Here is an 18698-nt window from a genome sequence, read left to right on the forward strand (position 1 = left end):
GTGTTTGTCATAAGAAGTCCCATTCATAAGAGGCTTTTGCTATCTCAAGCGCTGTTGCTATCTTAGCCTATTTCTCAAAGCGTGATGGGATCTTTGGGATTGCTTCTTCTCTGAAGAGCCTATTGGATTAAGTCATTTTGGAATAAGTACATAATTGAAAATTAATGGCCAAAAGATGGTTCCTTTAAATTGGAAAGACTCTTAAATTTAAAAAAAAAAATAGATTTTAGAGATTTCTTATTTTAAATAATTGCCTTATTTGTATTGATAGAAAAATTAAATTAAAAGAAAGACACAAAATAGTATCATGGTTAGTGTTCAAAATTCTCTTGATAAAATTAAAGAGCAAAAATCTGACCTAAAACAAAGATAAAATCCTTTGTCCACTGCCTCTGCAGGAATGATTACCCCTAGGAGAACAGCAGCAGAGGCCAGTCTTCCTTGTGGTGTGGTGATTGGAATTCTGTGCTTTCATTGCAGTGGCCTGAATTTGGCTTCCAGTCAGGGAGTGAGTCTGTTTTGGTTTGATATTCGAGTGACTTTTGCCATTTATTGAGCCTTTGGGGGTTTCTATTTTCCTTGTGGAGTCTAAAGAGTCATGAACAGATTGCTCTCAGGTATAAAACTGCTCTCTTTTGTATCACGTTACCTCTTTGGCTTTTGGGAGTACCAAAGATTATATTATAAAAGAATTTAACGTTGGTGCATGTCATGACTAGGCATGAAAGACTATATTAGAGGCAGCTGAATACACTGCAGGAGGCTTATTCTTTCTTTGGGCCTTAGATAAGAAATGATGTGGTTTAAACACTTAGAGAAATGTCTTTGTAAGGAAGTGTATTGTAAAAGCATTGTGTGCCTTGGTCGCATGGTGGTCCCGTGGAGTCTTTCTCTTTTGGGGACCTGAGAGTCAATGTGGGCTCTGCCCTAAATCTCAGTGGTCCAATTGGAAACAAGAGGCCACCTAGTTACTTTGGCATCCAATTTTTTTCCTCTAACTAAGACACCGAAACCTCTTCTTAAAACCTCTTCTTAGATTCTCTCTCTCTCTCTTTCTCTCTCTGTGCTTTGAGACATAAATTGCTACCACACTTTCTCTAAAACCCAGTGAGGCCAATGAGGCAGATAAACTTTAAACTTTTCCATTTACAAAGACGTAGTTTAAATACAATTGTCCTTTTAAACTAGTAAGCTTTACTTATGGCTAAAATTCTAAAGTTAAAACTGTTAAGTCTTTGTGTGTACATGTGAATGTTGTATGTTATGTCTACATAGATATATATGTCTATACATGTTTATAAATTGTCTACATGTAGTACCAAATTAACTTTAAAATATGAGCACTCATAAATGAAAGAACTAGCCCAAATACTTTTCAAGTTCACGTGACTTTAGTAATCATTGGTAAATAAAGATAGTTTTTAGACTGGTAAAATAAAATAAAAACATCTTCAAAGTTTAATTTAGATATTCTTTTTCTGAACATATAGGTCAGGCAGATTTAAATGATCTCAACTACATGGTTTAAGGTCATAAAACTATTGCTTCTGTGATGTTTTTATTAATAATTACTTAACTTGTCTATAAGCTTATGGCTTTAAATGAGAGCCTTTAGGCTATGGTGAGGACTAGGAAAAAATACTGGCCCATTTTTATTGGTCTGGTTGTGCTTCTTGGTCATGCTAAAAAAACTTAGTTACTCCAGACATTGTCTTTTGTTGTGTGCTCTATATCTGATACATAATTAAAATTGCTTAATTCCTAGGTTTTTCACTAAAATGAGAGTTACTAAGAGTTAACATTATGGTTAATGTATATAATTAAAAGTACTAGATATATAAAAAACATTTCTACATACAAAATATACAGAAAAGGTTTGGGGGGGTAAAAAAAGAGTGATAAATTGATCATAAGATAAAATTTTTATAAGACTTTCATAACCTTTTATAATTTTTAACTGAGGCTTTGACTAGATTGGCACATTTTCAGATATACCCATACTGCTTTGAGGAATTAAGGTTGACTTTATAGAGCCAATAAAAAGCCCTTTGGAAAAAGACGGGCCTGGTACCTTGTCCTTTACAAGGTTTCCTGACCTGTAGGTAAGTAAAGAATGTTACTTTCTGATAGGCCCAGGAACCCCAAGTTATTCTGGGACCCCGAGAAAAGAGGAATTTTCCCAGTTCATACAGGTATTGCAGACAGTCTGATGGTAAATCCTTGGCTTGGCTTTCTGGCCTCAAAAGTCTAATCTGAGATTCCTGATGAAAAAGTTTCAGCAAAACCAATTAAAAAAAAAGAGCCTGTATGGCCAATAATTATTGTTATTGCACTTTATGCAAATAATCAGGCCAAATATAATGAGATTATGATTCATTGTTGGCAAAATTGGGAAACTGGAGAGAGAGAAAAAATATGTTTCAAAAGAAACCATAGTTTACCTGTTATTAGATTCCAGCCTTGTCCATTTTCTTTTGAGATTTTTATTATTTGCCTACAATTTGGACTGGATCCTGAGTTTTCTGGCTACAAGTCTCCAAACTAACTTTTTCAAATTTTTCTCACTTGGAATGAGTAGAAATTAAAACCGTGCTTTCTTAAAGTCCCACAAACTGAAGCTGGACAGTTTAGACTCTGGGAGGAATAACAGCAACTTGTGTATAAACAGCCCTCATACCTGCTAATTCATGGACTTAGAAAATTCACTGGAGGCTGGGCGCGGTGGCTCACGCCTGTAATCCTAGCACTCTGGGAGGCCGAGGCGGGTGGATCGCTTGAGGTCAGGAGTTCGAGACCAGCCTGAGCAAGAGCGAGACCCCGTCTCTACTAAAAAATAGAAAGAAATTAGCTGGCCAACTAAAATATATATATACAAAAAATTAGCCGGGCATGGTGGTGCATGCCTGTAGTCCCAGCTACTCGGGAGGCTGAGGCAGTAGGATTGTTTAAGCCCAGGAGTCTGAGGTTGCTGTGAGCTAGGCTGACGCCATGGCATTCACTCTAGCCCGGGCAACAAAGCAAGACTCTGTCTCAAAAAAAAAAAAAAAAAAAAGAAAGAAAGAAAATTCACTGGAACACCTGATGCAAACGGCAAAAGAGGAAAGATCTGTCCAATTACCTCTATCTGCTCTTACTTTATCTGAGGATGCTTTGAGCCCAACATCTAAAAGTATTCTCTACTGGTTGCCCTCTAAACCCAAAGACTGAGTTTATTGTTTGTTTGTTTTAGTCATTAACCTTTGTTTTTCTTTTGTTTCTACAGCAATGCCTCTTACTAAATATCTGATTGTTCGAATCATTTAGAGAACTGACTTTGGTGGAAGCCCATCTGGAAACACCACTGCCTGAAATGAGAACTGTTTAACTGGTCCGATCTATTTTCAGGACTGAGAGACTGGTTCAATAGCTTATAAGACAATCCACCAACCCAATTTCTGGACTGTGAAACTTCTTGGGGAAGTGTCATGCCAGGTAATTTTGGGGCTCAGAAAACGGTACCCCAAAATGAAGGCCTCAGAAACAAAAGCTTTTCTCTGACCTTCTCCTGTCATCCTGCCTCTCAATGCCTTGCTTCCCTGAAGATAGCCATAGAAACTAGAAACTCTCTTCCCCAAGGCAGTTCATAAAATCCAGAACCCCTTTTCCCAAAAACCAGCCATAAAACCTAAAATTATTCTGTGTAAGCACTGGCCATAAAGAAATTATTTTACCTACCTTGTCTGACCTCATAAGACCCCCATTCCAGAGAGGGCTCTGCCCTACCCAGAAGGAAGTTATGCATGCTCAGAGTCGTCAAGAGGAATCTAGACAGGCCTTGCTGGGTTTCCTCATTGTCTGTGAGCATTCGATCAAATCCTTTTTGGCCAATCATATTTCTACACACCTGTTCATACTTTGTTAAACCTGAGTGTAAAATTGGACAATTTCCCCCATGTCTTTGGGTCTTCATTCTGAAGGCTCCTGTGTACATGTTAAATAAATTGGTATGTCTTTTCTCCTATTAATCAACCTGCTTCATGTCAGGGATTTTTCAGTGAACCTTTGGGGAGCCAGGGGTCTTGCTCTCTACAATGTAAATATACATACAAACTTAGGGAGTATAATTCTCATGACTGATTTGATGACGAAGGATTTATTAGTTAGATAGGAGAAGGGGTCCCTCCATCCTGAAGCTGCACAAAGCAGAGACTCTTGTGTAGCATAATTGACCTGACACATAGTAGTTCCAACAACAGAGTCTCATGAGAACTTTCGAGTTCAGAGACTGTTGTTATGTCCGGTGAAAGTAACCTGCAACTTGGAAAAAGTCTGTAATTCTGATTGATTGTCTTACTTAACAATTTGTTATCCTGTTAATAATAAAGTGACATATCTTTATAAAAGGCATAAATATTTGTGATATAAAAGGTATAAATACCACCCTTAGGCCTTCGGCCCCATGCTTTAGAGGGCACCACATATCACAGACACAAAAAACATAAATTTTTAAAAGAACACATGGCACCTCTGTTACGCAGAATTCTGTGCTAATCCCGGCAGAGTGGGACTTAAAACCCTAAACATCCAGCCCAGGGAAAACTTGTCAGTATCTCTTATGTTTTTGGCTCAAAATGAATGGAAATGATATCATGAATGTTTGTGCACTGTGAGGGTGCTGATTTTTAGAGACAGACTCTGCTTTGGGGTTCAGAGAGGGTCCTAGTAACAGAAGATCAGAGAAAAGGCAAGTTCACTAAACTGCTCAAAGCCTTCCTTTCGCCAGGATGCAACAGATTCTTACACAATGAAGGCAATTTTTCTGGTATGATAGCCCCTACTGTCCATTTTCTTGGTTTTCTTCCTGTTCTAATTCTTGGCTCAGGAAATACTCATGAATTCACCCAGTATTTGCAACAGTTGCATATGGTTGCTGAATAACATTCTGCATCATTAAGAAATTCCATATTACTCTTAAGTTGTATACATGCAGACTCGAACTTACATATTTCAGTCAAGTTTTCTTTTGTATTTGGACTTTTCCTTTGTTCTTGGATATGGGTATTTAAATATAAAATCAGGGAGGGGACATATTTGTGTACTCTACTCAGAAAATAGAATACAGAATTTATCCAACATATCTATTGGGTGCAAAAGCAATGACAGTATTTAAAATGCTAGTAATAAGAAAGGCACAAGACAGTGAAAACAAACTTAAAGGTAAAAATAGGTAACGAAAGAAGTTTTCCTATATACATTTGGAACAAGTGTGCTCTTTCTTTTTTTTAACAGGTGTACTGAAATATAATTCACATACAACACAATTCACCCATTTAAAGTATACAATTTAATAACTTTTACTATATTCATAGAGCCGTGCTACCATCACTACAATCAACTTTAGAACATTCTCATTACTCTACAAAGAAACCTGCACACCTCAGCTGTCACTCCTAATCCATCCATCCCCCTCCTTCAGCCTTAGGCAACCACTCATCTCTTTACTGTCTCTACAGGTTTACCTACTTTGAATATTTCATATAAATAGAATCATACAACATGTGACCTTCCGTGACTGGCTTCTTTCACTTAGCATAATGTTTCAAGGTTCATCTATGTTGTAGCATGTATCAGTAAGTACTTTATTTTTCTTTTCAAGTAATAGTCCATTGTATGAATATAACATATTTAATATGTTAATCCACCAGTTGATGGGTCCACTTTTTGTCTATTATGAATAACGCCTCTGTGAACATTCATGTACAAGTCTTATGTGAACATATATTTTCATTTCTTTTAGGTACATACCTACAATTGGAATTGCTGGATCGTATGGTAACTCTATGTTTAACATTTTGAGGAACTTGCAAACTGTTTTCCAAAGTGGCTGTACCATTTTACATTAAGAATACTTATTCTTGAGGTAATATATATTTTCTTATCTGAGGTCTCAAGAAATGAGTTACTGAGAGAGAGAAGGCTATAGAAAGGAATACGTGCCGATATAATCTTCATGCTTGACAAAGGATGGACTGAAAATTATAATAGAACTGGATTGAATTGGATGCCATTCAGTCTATATTCTTGCTGTGCAATGTGTGTTTTCAGACCAGCAGCATCAGTTTGACCTGAGAGCTTGTGGGAAACACAGAATCTCAGGCTCTACCCAGACCTACCGAATCCTAATCTACATTTTAACAAGATCCTCAGGTGATTGTGTGCATGTGAAAGTAGGTACTGTACATTAATGTTTGAGAAGCACTGGTCTAGTTAGAACTCTAGATATTCTACAGGTGGTAACACATAAGGCTAAGTGCTGGACTATACACAGAATTGTGTGCCAGTGTAATTGAATGCCAGTTTATTCTAGGTATGCAAGCCGTTTCCTCTGTCTATCACTTCCTCTCTGCTCCCGTGTCTCCTTCCTGGACAACATGCCCTCACTTCCTTCTCAGAAAGCCTGCACTCAAACCCCTGCTGCATCTGGCATATGACCTCATTCTCTTGGTCAGAATGAATTCTATCAGGGTGGATATTTAACTTGAAATAGGCCAAGAAGATTTTTTCCCTGGAATTTTTAATCAGAAGAGAGTGATTCTAGAAGGTCTTTGTTGAATTATTAAGAGAAGAGACAAGTATTCTGGCAAGGCTATATTTTCTATTTCATGCACAGAGATGCAAAGTCATCTCTAGAAAGAGAAATTTGAAAGAAGAAGATATGTGGGGTGGGGGGGAAGGGGGAGAAAGAGGAGAAAAGGGAGAGAGAGACAGATAGAGAGAATGAGACAACAGTGCTTTCAGGCCCAGAGTGTGGAAAGTGTTTCCGTCATATGAATTCTATTTTATTTTCCTGTGATTCAGATGGCCAATGCCTCCTTTGAGAATATGTACTTAGATTCATCAGACTGACAAAAATTAAAGACTGATAATGTTCAGTATTGGTGAAGATGCTGAAAACAGTATTTCTCATCCATTGCTGGTGGAAATAATAAATTCCTTTTTAACACCTAGACAAGTCAACTCTTTCCCATTACCTAAAAGCTTTACTTATGAATTAAAATTATTACATATTTTTAAGTATCCTAGTAAATTCTGGGTTTTCTTAATCAATAATTAGAAGATACATGGTTTTGTATGTGTTTTTAAGCTCCAACTTATGTATGCTCTTTCACTAAGCCCAAAAATGTGCAGACAAGGTTGTTTTTTAATGTAATACTTGATGACAACTTGATGAGTTTAATTCAAAAATGAGAGAGGAAAATGTGTGCTCAGTGGTTTAATAGCTCGTATATCACTGTGTCTCTGCTCTGTAATATCTGTAAATCAAAAGCAGAGTATAAGTAAGCTCATTTCTTGGAGATACCCAGGATTCTGGAATGGAAACAGGAAGATTTCTCCCAACTTTAAATTAGATTAAATTTACATTATCACTTTGGGAGTAATTTTCAGGATTCTAGAAGGGTCTCGGGAATTTCCAGGTTCAGGGTGGAATTTACTATTTAATTTTAAAATGTTATACAAATAAGAAATAACACAAACTCAGACCCATTGTGTTTCCAAAACAGGCAAGATGTGAACCCAGGTCCTGGGGTTGGTATGTATCATTCCTGGTCAGTGGCCTCCTTTTTAATCGCAGCCTGCAGAGTGCCAAAGAGGAGAAGCAGACTTGGTTGTGATTTGGCTCCACAAGCTTCCAACAAATCCTGTCTCTGGTCTCTTCTCTAGTCTTAAGTCGTGCATCTATAGCAGCTGAAGGGAGGCTCCACGTAGAGCTGAAAACACCTTTCTTACAATTGCGCACACTTAGGTGCACCTAAGGATTTTAGTCAGTTTCCCTCTTTGCAGCCTCCCAAGAAGGGCCAGATAACCAGCAATGAGGCCGCTGCACTGTAAATCATAAAGAAAATGGCTTACATATTGTAGGGCAGAACTAAAACAATATTTTAGTTTATGTGATGGTGACTTGTTTTTGCTTTTAGCTAACAGCCAAATTCCGCTTCTGTAAACAAGGCTTGCTTGCTTAATGCTTGGTTATGATAAGAGCTAAAAACATGCTCCAATGTAAAAAAAAAAAAAAAAAAAAACAACTGCAAGTAACTTCCTGATAAAAAGACCAAGGCCAAGGCGTCATCAGCACGTGAACAGCTTGTGCAGGGAGTATGCGTATGTTCCTGGAGCCCTGGGGAGGGGGGGGGAATCTCTTATCTACAGCGGGCTCCAGCAAAGAATATAAAAGACATGCACCCCCGCTGTGTGGGGTCCCTGCCCATAAAAGAGACGACTGCGTTGGTGCTCGGGGCTTGGACCCTAGTCGAGCTAGTCAATAAAAAAACTCCTTTGCCTTTTGCAGCCTCAGTGACTCTGTCATTCTGTTCCCGGGGCTGAGGGAAACCAGCTCTAACAATATTAGCCTAATTTAGTCCCTTCCCCAAAATAGGCGATGGGAGAAATGGTGGAGGAAAGGAAGAAACAGGTGTATGTGGGCTCTGGCTGCAGCCCACAGTCCCCGGGTGGGTGTCCAGGGTTGCTTGTGCATGATGGGGATCCTAACACAGGCTTGTCTGTGCTATGATCAGGCTTCTAACACTTCCAGGCTTCCAGCTGCATTGGACACCTATTGTGTGAGTCAACTGGTGTGAGGTGGGAAGATGAAAGTGGAGCATGGCTCAAGGTCTGCTGTCCCCAGGACCATGTCTGAGCCCCACAGAGAAGGGGGGCTACAAGCAGAAGCTGATGCATCTTTTCCACTGAGGACTCAGAGACTGCACAATAATAAATATTACTTGGAACCAAGAAGCCAGGACAGGGATGAGAGAAATTTTCTTCACTCCTTGATTGGCACCAACACATTTGAGAACACCTTTGTGGGGGTATCAGTAGTCTCAAGGTGGCAATCGCATACTGAGAACAGGGAGATGTATTGAGGGCAGTTTTGTGGGCACTGGAGCAACACAAATAGCAGACATGATCAGAAAATTCCAGAGGACGTGTTCATCAGCACCTGGGAGACACCTACGGGGGCTTGTTACTTTGGGTGAGGATGTGAATGGAGTCAAATGTCCTGCACTGGGAAATGTGGTTAAGGGGCAGGAATTACAAGTCAAGCCCAATTAATGTGACCCCATTTGTTATCTCCAGATAGTGAGATTTCAGGAAACAGGAGCTATGTATATAACTTTCTTTATTGTTTTCCAATCATTTGTTAACTTTAAGTCCTCGAATCAATATTAAGTATAATATGTCATACATCCTTTCTCTACCCCTTCCACCTTTTCCCTCTCAGGGTCCTGTTCCAGCAAGGGACTGATGACATGACATGCAAGGACAAGATGACATACACCTGGTCTACCTTCTTTAGCACACACAGGTGTCAATGGTCCTCCCTCAAGGTCAGTGCACCTGCCCATTTTACCTTCCACTCAGAACACTTGTGATTTTTCCTCCCTAGGCACCAGATCCAATAAGTTACCAAGTTACTCAGGCAAAGTGAACTAGACCTTCCCCTGAAATGCACATTTATGCAAGTGTCCCATTGCGGCTGGTATGGTTTGTATTTCCCCCCAGAGGTCTCTTGAAAAATAACAGGGATTTCAGGGATTCTTGTCTCTTTCTATTCTTTACTTAATAGAGAAAACTCTCCAACATGCATTTGGATTGCCTCCAGTATGAGGCATAAAACAGTATCAGTGACACTTCTTCATTTCTCATGATAGAGGTCAGAAGAGAGAATGTGATGAAAGCACAAGATTTAACAGAGAAAGGGCAGCAGCCCACCCACTGCCAGGGTGGGGCAGAGTGTCTGTGTGCCTGTGGGTGCATGGCGGTAGGTGGCAGGTGTAACCTGAAACCCAGGACTCTTAAGGCTGTAGAAAAAATGTGTTGTTGATGTGAGACCTGCCTAGGTTATTTGGAGCCAGCTCATACCTGTGTGACATTCCATTTATCATTAGTTGAGTCTGAAAGACTTAAAGTACAGCAAAATTTCAGATAAAGCAGAACGCCGCTTTATGTTCCATCACATATAAGTTATTTATTAATAAAATATATGATTTTTTAAGGAATCCAACCATGCACACTGATGGTCTCAAATGCGTACAATATTTTAATACAAAAATAACATGAAAATCATTGTTACAGTAGTTAGAATTTTTAATTTAAAACAACCTTAAGTTATTTATGTTTTAATTGCTTAATAAAAGAATGTTGATACATACTTAAATTTAAACTAGTTCCGACGGGCAAACACTTCCCAATCCACAGGGTGGCTGATGGTCTCACGCTGGGTCAGCTGACTACTGTGGTTCACACCAACCTTGATGTTTCGGCCACTCAGTATCTACCTAGGAAATTCCAATTGCTCCAAGCATACCACACATTTTGTGGTTTCCCTGAAGATTTTCAGGGTTAAAAGGAGTGTTTATGTCACCCCATACACATTTCTAATGGGGAAAAACCCCCAACATCCACGATCAATGGCATTTCTCACGACCCTTCACTAGGCCCTTAGTCACCAAGATATTCCTCCATTCTGTTGTTTTCCTAACATCTCAAGCCTGGGTTCCTCAAAGCATTTTGAACAATGCAAGTCTCCATCTTACAAGAAAAAGTTTCTTAATAGTGGCTAAAAAGTGAAAATTTCTCCATGTGATTATAATCTATAAAGATAAACCAGCATTCCTTTCTCTTTCTCTCTTTTGTTTACTCTTTCCCTATGCCTACTGGTGAGACACTTAATTTTTTTATACAAGCTTTAAAGAAGTGTATTATGTTGGTTTTTAGTGTATTGTAGAGAATCCCTTTTCATTCTTCACATGCTATATTACAATTACAGGGCAGAGTGGAGGTGAGATCTCCGTGTACCTCCTGAAAGTCTTGTACGGTGGTTGCCTGACCACATTGCTTCTTCTAGATATGTCCCTTCTAGATTTGACCTGTTCTCTGCTCTATTTTTTCAAACTATGTTGCCACCTCAATTAAATGGACAGTGGAACTCAAGTTTGTATAGGACATTCCAGATTTAGGATTGTCTGGGGGACGGGAGGAAGGAGGCAGAGGTGGGTGAGGGGTGGGGTGGGGACATGGATCTATGTTTAGACTTTGGTCCCCCAGCCTTTTGATGGGCACAGCACATTGTGTCTATGCAAGACCAACCCCTGTGGGATCTAAAATGATGCCAAAGATGGAAAAATATTCCAAAAGTGGACCTCAATATTATACATGAGGGATCTGGCTGGTTATATAAACATAGAAACAAGCCCAAGGCATCACCCCACCAAAAATGACTAAGGGAATGTCACAGTACACACTGCACTCAAGAGGTTTATTGGGAAGTAACCCCATCACCAAACCCCTGGACCTACCCGCAATCTGGTCCGTCTCCCAGAACTCCCTGAATGTTCCCATGATCCAGCAATTCAGGTGTTAATGCCTGGCATAGCAGGGTTCCCCCATAACCCTGATCTGGTGCCATGGCCAGTGTGTTAGTCCATGCTTAGGTCATACTAATTGTTAAATATTTTTAATACCAGCTTGGTGGAGGAGTTTCAGCTCGTTTTCAGCAGTAGCCCCATAGGTCTCTATTCCTCATTCTCTACCTCAGCTAAAGATGCTGACAGGATAAGTCTTCCAGAGTCCAAACCCTTCTCAGAATTTTCATCTGCTTGCTGCGTTTCTTCACTCATGTCCTGAAGGAATTCCAAGATATACAGAGCCTCAGAATCTTCTTTGTTTTTGGAAAGCCGCATTTTGGCAATTTTTTGCAGTTTATTTTTCATCTTTTCTGTAATCTTTGATTTCTGGTTTATTTTTATACCCTCTAGAAAATGGTGGATGGCCATGTCTTCACGCTTCATTTGATACAGCTGAAAGTTGCCGTACCGCAGATGGAGCACTTGCTTGTCAACAGGAGAATGCTCTTTGCTGAATTCTTTCTGGAAGTAATACTCTGCTTCTTCATTCTGATCTGCTATAACATGGAGGATGGCAAGACGGGAACAGACATCAAAGAGATTTTCATTGGTCTCATCAGCTATCTTGAAATGAGCCACAGCTTGCCCTATTAGTTCCAGTAACTCCTCTCTTTTCATTCTGTTGTCTCCTACTTTGATCATTTCGTGGACTTTTGCCCTGTAGCAGGACCCAATTTGGCAATGCAGGTAGGCGTTGTTTGGTGTGTATTCTAAAGCCTTTCTAAGCAGTTCAATCGCTTTGTCTGGGTCATTTTTTCTTCGATAAAGCTCTGCTGCTCTTCGAAGTACATCCGTTGCCCCTGGGGCTTTTGCTAAGGCTTCTTCAACTAACCTCTCTCCTTCACCTTCTTCTCTCAACTTGTGAAGTTTCAGAGCCAGGAGGACTTTGATATACTGGTTGTCGGGATTCAGCCTGATGGCTTGCCTCAGAGGGTGGACGGGGTTCTGAGACGGTGGCCAGTCCTCCAGACGGTAGCTCGCGATGGCCAATCCAGAGGTGGATTCTGGGTTCTTTGGGTTCTTTTCCAGAGCCTTCTCGAAACACACCTTCGCCCTTTCATTTTGCTTTCTTCCACACTTCAGCCGCGTCCACCCTTCCTCACAGTCAAGCTCGGGACTCTCAATTCTGTAGGGACTGGAAAACTTCTCACAGACATGCTTCACTTTGTCCACGTAAATCTGAGCTTCGGAGAGCCGGCCCATGTGATAGTACACCCAGGCGTAGTTTCCCCAGGTGACCAGGCTTCTGATTTCCGCCTGGCCAGCATGCTCTCGCTGGATCAACTCTTCAGCTTGCCGTAAGCATTCCAGGGCCGCTTCGTTCTGGCCTCTGCGGTGCTTTATGTAGGCCAGTAGGTTGCACGTTGTGGCTTTGAAGTCACTGTCCTGAAAGTCAGTCCGGTAAAACACTTTGTCTTCAAAATCATCCAAGGAATCTTCTCCCTCCAACAAGTTCCAGGTGAAATGGCATTTTAGTTGCCGTAGGCTGCTCTCCAAGGAATTCTTAGTGGTCTCACTGTAGAGAGAAAGAGAAAGATGGATACTTTGAGATATAAATTTATCTGTCAAGAAATGGTGCATGGTAGATAAAATTCTTTTCCTCCTAAAGGGTGTTAATACAAATCAAAGAACAAACTCTCCTTTTTTTTCTTTTTATATTTTAGCATATGTGTTAATTCCTACAAGGGGAAGCAGGAATTTGGGGACTGCAGGCAGCAGACGAACTGGGGTAAGGGCAGAGGGTCGGTCTCTTGAATCTGTGAATAAAGCAGTTTTTGTTAGGTGGCTCTGCCCTCTGCTATAGAAACTGCCAAACCTGTGGGAACTGATTTCAGCAGAGGTGTGGTTTAATTTATGTAGTTTTTAAAAAGTAAGTATATTTAATTGCTTTTTTTTCTGTTCTTCAATCTTAACTAGCTTTATTTTTGTACTCTGAAAATTTTAGCTTTATAATTATTTGTTCTTTTGATGTTTTGCCATGCTGATTTTAATTTCTTTGTTATCCCTCTGAAATGCAACTCCATTTTATTTTTGATGTTCTTAGTTCCTTAGTTCTCCTTTATTTGCCTTTTAAAAACCCTTTATTATTTTCTATTTTCTGTCTAATTGTTTCAACTAATTCATTGATTTTCTTTGTCTATCGAAATTTTTGAGCTTTTATCAAATTGGTTTTGTTTTGTTTTTTTATTATTGTAACATTCTACATTCTCATTTTTTCTGTGGATTTTTTTTCCTTTTTAACCATTTAAATCTTATTTTCTCAACCATTCCTAATTTTTACTAATTTCCCTTGCTTTTGTATTTTTCTATCTTTTAACTGTATTATTATTTATGTTACCAATGTCTTAAATGTTTAGTTTGGAATAAAATGTAATATTTTTTTCTTTTTATTTTCCCTCCATACCTGTATTTCTTAGACTGGTGATTTTTGTTCTTAACATGTCTCATCGAGTTGATCTATTAATAATTTTGTATTTCTTGTTTTAACATTTCTTTTGAAATTCTATTTTTCTCTCTTGGGTTTTGCTTTTATAACAGGGGGTAAGAAGTGTGGCTACAGGGAAGGCTCACAGGCAGCTTGCTCCTTTTCTCATGGGAAGAGCCCTTTTCACTTTAGGGTCCCCTTACAATTCTCCTGGAAATATTTTCTATCCCCTTCCATGTTGGTCCTCAAAATAAATAAACAAACAAAAACAAAAAAAAACCCTGAGCGAACAATGTCTCAAAACCTGTACTTTGAATAACTTCAGAGAGGAGTAGTAGTCCATGCCCAAAATTGCCACATTGCCTACATATTGGAATCCCTGTGATAGTGCTTTTTTTCACTTAAGTTATTTTCATGGTATTTATAAATCAGCCCTTTTTATCAGGAGTTGCATTTCTAAATGTTATGGATTCTTATACAACCAATAGATATCTGGAAAGCCATGCAATGTGGCAAGGATCACTTTTGAAACATTATATTTCTAAATAGAAGATGATAGTTCTCCTCTTTCTACCTGTTCATTTTCTTTCACTTTTCATACCACCCTCCCCCTCTCCGCACCCTGCATTTTGATTGGGACCCAATCTGAGTACCCAAACTCAAGTGGAAGCTGAAAATGGACCTGAGAGGGAAACGGGGGCTGGAGTGAGTCTTCATGTGTTAGGAAGAATGCAGCTTATGCTGGGGTCTGATGGTGGCCATATTCTGTAGGACTTGCCATATTCTGCAATAAATGCTGCAGAGAATGACCCAGATGCACATGGAGAAGACACAGGGTCTGAGGTCTCCAAGCTCCCAAATGTCCTGTTCTAATACTCCTGGGGTTACTACAGTCCTAACTACAGTCCCCATGAGGCACTCTTGGAACTTTAAATTAGTTCCTCTTCACCTCTTATTTCTTGGAACAAATGGAGACTTAAGTATCCCATGCAGAATAAACAAAACATAGGAAGGAAAATTGAAACGAAGGAGCTAATCTAATTAGGTTTGCCAAATTTAACCTGCCCTGCTTGCTTTTGGTCACTTGTTTTTTATTTTTTTTATCCATGTAGCTGAAAACCACACTGTTGAACGCTGAACTTAACCTTCATTGACTTCCTTATACATAACGTTTCTGACATATGTCACCGCAGTAACGATCGCTTCAGCTGTATTTCAGGAACTTGGGGGCAGCTCCTATCCAGTTCAAACCAGTTAAGACCAGTAACTTTTCAACTGGTCACACACAAATGCCTGAGAGATGGCCTTTTGACATCAGAGGGACAAAAACTTCACCTTCAGATCATGCTAACACCAACATTTTCTCAACATGTGTCCTGTTGAGACACGAACTCTGATTGTGCCTGGGCAGATCACTGATTACTTCATTTATCCACACTGCTAATCACCTTTCCCCATGCCTTAGACCACCTTGCTTCTCTAACCCACAAATATCCCTAAGCCTCATTATCAGAGAGGCAGATTTGAGAGCTGTTCTGCCTCCTCACTGGGTTGCCTTGTGAGTAAATTTTTTCTGTTTTGCAAAACCTGTCATTACAGTGAGTGATTTACTGTGTACTACAGAATGAACCCGGTTAGTATCAAAATGGGCAGGAGTTTCAGGAAGGATCCTCCTTCCTTTCAAAGTCCCTCCTTCCTTTCAAAGCCCCAGACAGGTCTTAGCCAAGAGCCATCAGAGGCTCTTGATGTAACTGATTCCAGGGGAGGGAGCCCAGGAGAGTGCCTGGCCTGGTATCTGGCATCCTAATGACAGCAGCCTCCCTTTGCACAGGTCATGTCCAATCTGATCTATTTTCCTTCTCAGTGAGTTTACAGGATGGATTGCCTTAGCACATGAGCTCCTTAGCACCTTTTTTATTTTATAAAATAAGCAGAGAGAGTAAATAGAGTTGAGATTATCTACACCATATAAAATAGTCAATTGTGCATTTGCAAGGTAGAGGCATTTAATATACATACACACTATGTAAAATCCCTTTGAGCTGCCATTTAAAAGACATCCAGCTTCACCGCTTGATTTTGGGTTTTTATTTCCACTGGTAAATCAGAGAAGCTGATACTTGTGAAGGAAATTAGAAATATTTTACCCAAAATATATTTCTTTGGCATATCTTGAGATGTCTGCCATGAGTCTCACAGATAGAAGTAACATTGCAAAGTTGTCTTTTGTGGGGGGTAATTTACATCTGTAGATAATCTGCATTAATACAGCCAGGTCTATCCTTTCCCAATCTAGAAAATATTAACTGAGAGTCTGATACCTTTAAAGTTCTGAAAAGTAGCATTTACCATCCATTCTCTCTGTAAGGTTTCATTTATATAACAAGACCACCTTTGGTGGCTGCTCAAGCCTCTTCTCCCTCCCCAAATCTGTTTTTCTGCTTTCAAGCTCACAGTCTTTAAAAACCTCTGTACCTCATTGAAGAGTTAAATCTTCATTTTCCAAGGGTTCCCAGGTATACACATTAAAATAAATTGTATAGCTTTTCTCTTATTAATCTTCTTTATTATGACTTGATTTTTCAGCAAACCTTCTGAGGGCAAAGGGGAAGTTTTCCCTTCACCCCCACACTTGCTTCCTGGGTTCAGACTTGTAATATTTGTTATACTCCTGATGCCTATAGAAGTTCTTACAGTTTACACAATTTCTTCCCCTGCTTTTTGTCAGGAGAAAAGCCACCATCCACCAGGCTCAGACCTAATGCTGCCATCACAGTTTCTTAGAGCAATATCAGAACCACTGAGGAGCCTGTTCGAAATGCATATCCTCAGACTCAAAACCAGACCTACTGAGTCAGAATCTCTGGGAGTTGAGCCCAGGAATTTGTCTGCAACAAGTTCTCCAGGCGATACTTTTGCATGCTCAAGTTTGAGAACCACTGTCTTAGAGCACAGAGGCAATGCCCAGTGAAAGTCCTGATAGCTAAAAAATCAAGGAAAGTGAAAAGAGGAACTGATGCATCTATATTGTTATGGGAAAGATTCTAAGACCATTCTAAAATTCTAAGAAAGCAGAACAAGGGTTCTATGGATTGTGGGTGACTATAGAAACAGAAATCTCTAAATATCTCAAACCTTTTTTTTTCCTATCAAGAAGACATATAGAATAGCAGGGAAAATATCATTTCAAGAAGAGAGATCAGGAGCCTTATAGAAGGAGAGCAATGTGTCTTCTAGGGAAGTAAGCACTGGGGCTAGTATCCCTGGATTCCAGAACTCCCAGGACTGTGGTTTAGGCAACCAAGTTGGGCCACTCCACCCTTAACCTGGAGAAGATAGAAAGCTCCCCCCTATACAATGAGCTAACACTTCCTCTCTAGAGCAATCTCATGTTTTTAGGGCATGGGAGGATGTTAGAAGTGAGGACTATTTTCCCCAAGCATTCCATCTCCAATTCATACTTCAGATAGGAGGACTCTAGCCAGTCAGTAGAATTCTGGAGTGAAAATATTTCTGTTAGTTTACCAGCCCTCGTGCAAATCTGACATGAATGACTACATTAAAAGTAAAATTCACTTTGGCAGGAAATGGGGTTGCTATTCAGAGTATATCTTTAACAATATCTGCTGAAGAGAAATGTTTTGTTAAGTAATAATTTTATTAAAAGGCCCCGACTTAAACCTTTTGAATAAGAAACAAAAGAGGGACCATTTACAAGAGCAATTCCCTTACACCCAGCTTTAAATGAAGCACCTGCCTTCCGGAGATGCCCTCTGGAAGCGTGACTGTGTGAAGCAGAAAATGGCTTAGGAGGAAACAAATCAGCATTGCTGAGACAGATTTACAGCAGAAGAGAGAGAGAGAGAGAGAGAGAGAGAGAGAGAGAAAGAGAGAGGCATAGTAAGGCTATAAATAGACATTCAAAACAAGACTAGCTTTCCTTGGGAGGATGGCTGCTTAGGATTTGCATTCGATAATAAGATTGACTAGACATTTTCAGCACGATCAGAGAAGAAGGGAGAATCTTTACCTCATGGTTGCCGTGCAATTTTCAGCTGTTCTGAAGGGTTGGGTTCAGCCTGTCTGCTCTTCAGAAACCTTCCTCCTCCGCCCCTAGTAAATGCCAAAGAGACTTATATATACAAGGAGCATCTGGTTCCTTTTGTTTTCCTGCAGCTGACGTTTTAAAAGGGAAAGTGAAACTAGAAAGTGAAGTTGATGGCACTCTTTAGAAGGAAACGAATCTTGAGTGAGGGCCAAGCCCAACTAGCTGTGCAGTGAGTCAGAAGAACTTCCTGTTCGTGGAATGTATTGATGCCCTAGATCTGTGAGCTCAAGGGAACACTGCTTGGAGAAGGATACATTTATGAAACACCTAATTACTATGTTAACCTAACCTCACTGCTCACCCCTGTCGCCAGTATGACTGGAAGACCACACTGTAAGGAGCAGTTACCTAACTTCCACAGGGCAGGGGATTTTAGTCTGTTTCATTCACTGCTAAATTTCCCATCCCTGAAATAATACTTGCACATTGCATGGTACAGCAGGCATTCCAAAAGCAGTTGCTGAATTAATCTATACCTGATTAAATGCATGAGCTCTGATGTCAGTCTACCTGGATTCCAAACCAGCCTTTATTTATATGCTGTGAAACTCTAGGGGAAGTTACTCAATGTCTCTGCTGTAGTTTCTTCTGCTGTGAATTGTGAATAACACTGATTCACAGTGGTATGGAGAGGCCACCACCTGGAGGCATCCACAGGAAACAGGGTTGGGACTTTTCCTATTGGGGTCCTGCAGTGAACTGAGGGGTGCTTGGACTGTGA

General features: G+C 39.9%; 1 protein-coding gene across 1 annotated transcript; it reads right to left on the reverse strand.

Annotated features, from left to right (window-relative positions):
- Positions 1–11277: 11277 nt before the first annotated feature.
- IFIT2 (interferon induced protein with tetratricopeptide repeats 2) lies at positions 11278–18099 on the reverse strand. Its single transcript, XM_045568284.1, has 2 exons — positions 17900–18099; positions 11278–12960 (listed from the first exon to the last, which is right to left on the reverse strand). The coding sequence occupies exons 1-2, from the start codon at positions 17902–17904 to the stop codon at positions 11553–11555; spliced, it is 1413 nt and encodes a 470-aa protein (XP_045424240.1). The 5' UTR covers positions 17905–18099; the 3' UTR covers positions 11278–11552.
- Between the last annotated feature and the right edge of the window lie 599 nt (positions 18100–18698).

The sequence above is a fragment of the Lemur catta genome, chromosome 14 (genome assembly GCF_020740605.2).
Source record: "Lemur catta isolate mLemCat1 chromosome 14, mLemCat1.pri, whole genome shotgun sequence".
Taxonomy (NCBI): domain Eukaryota; kingdom Metazoa; phylum Chordata; class Mammalia; order Primates; family Lemuridae; genus Lemur; species Lemur catta.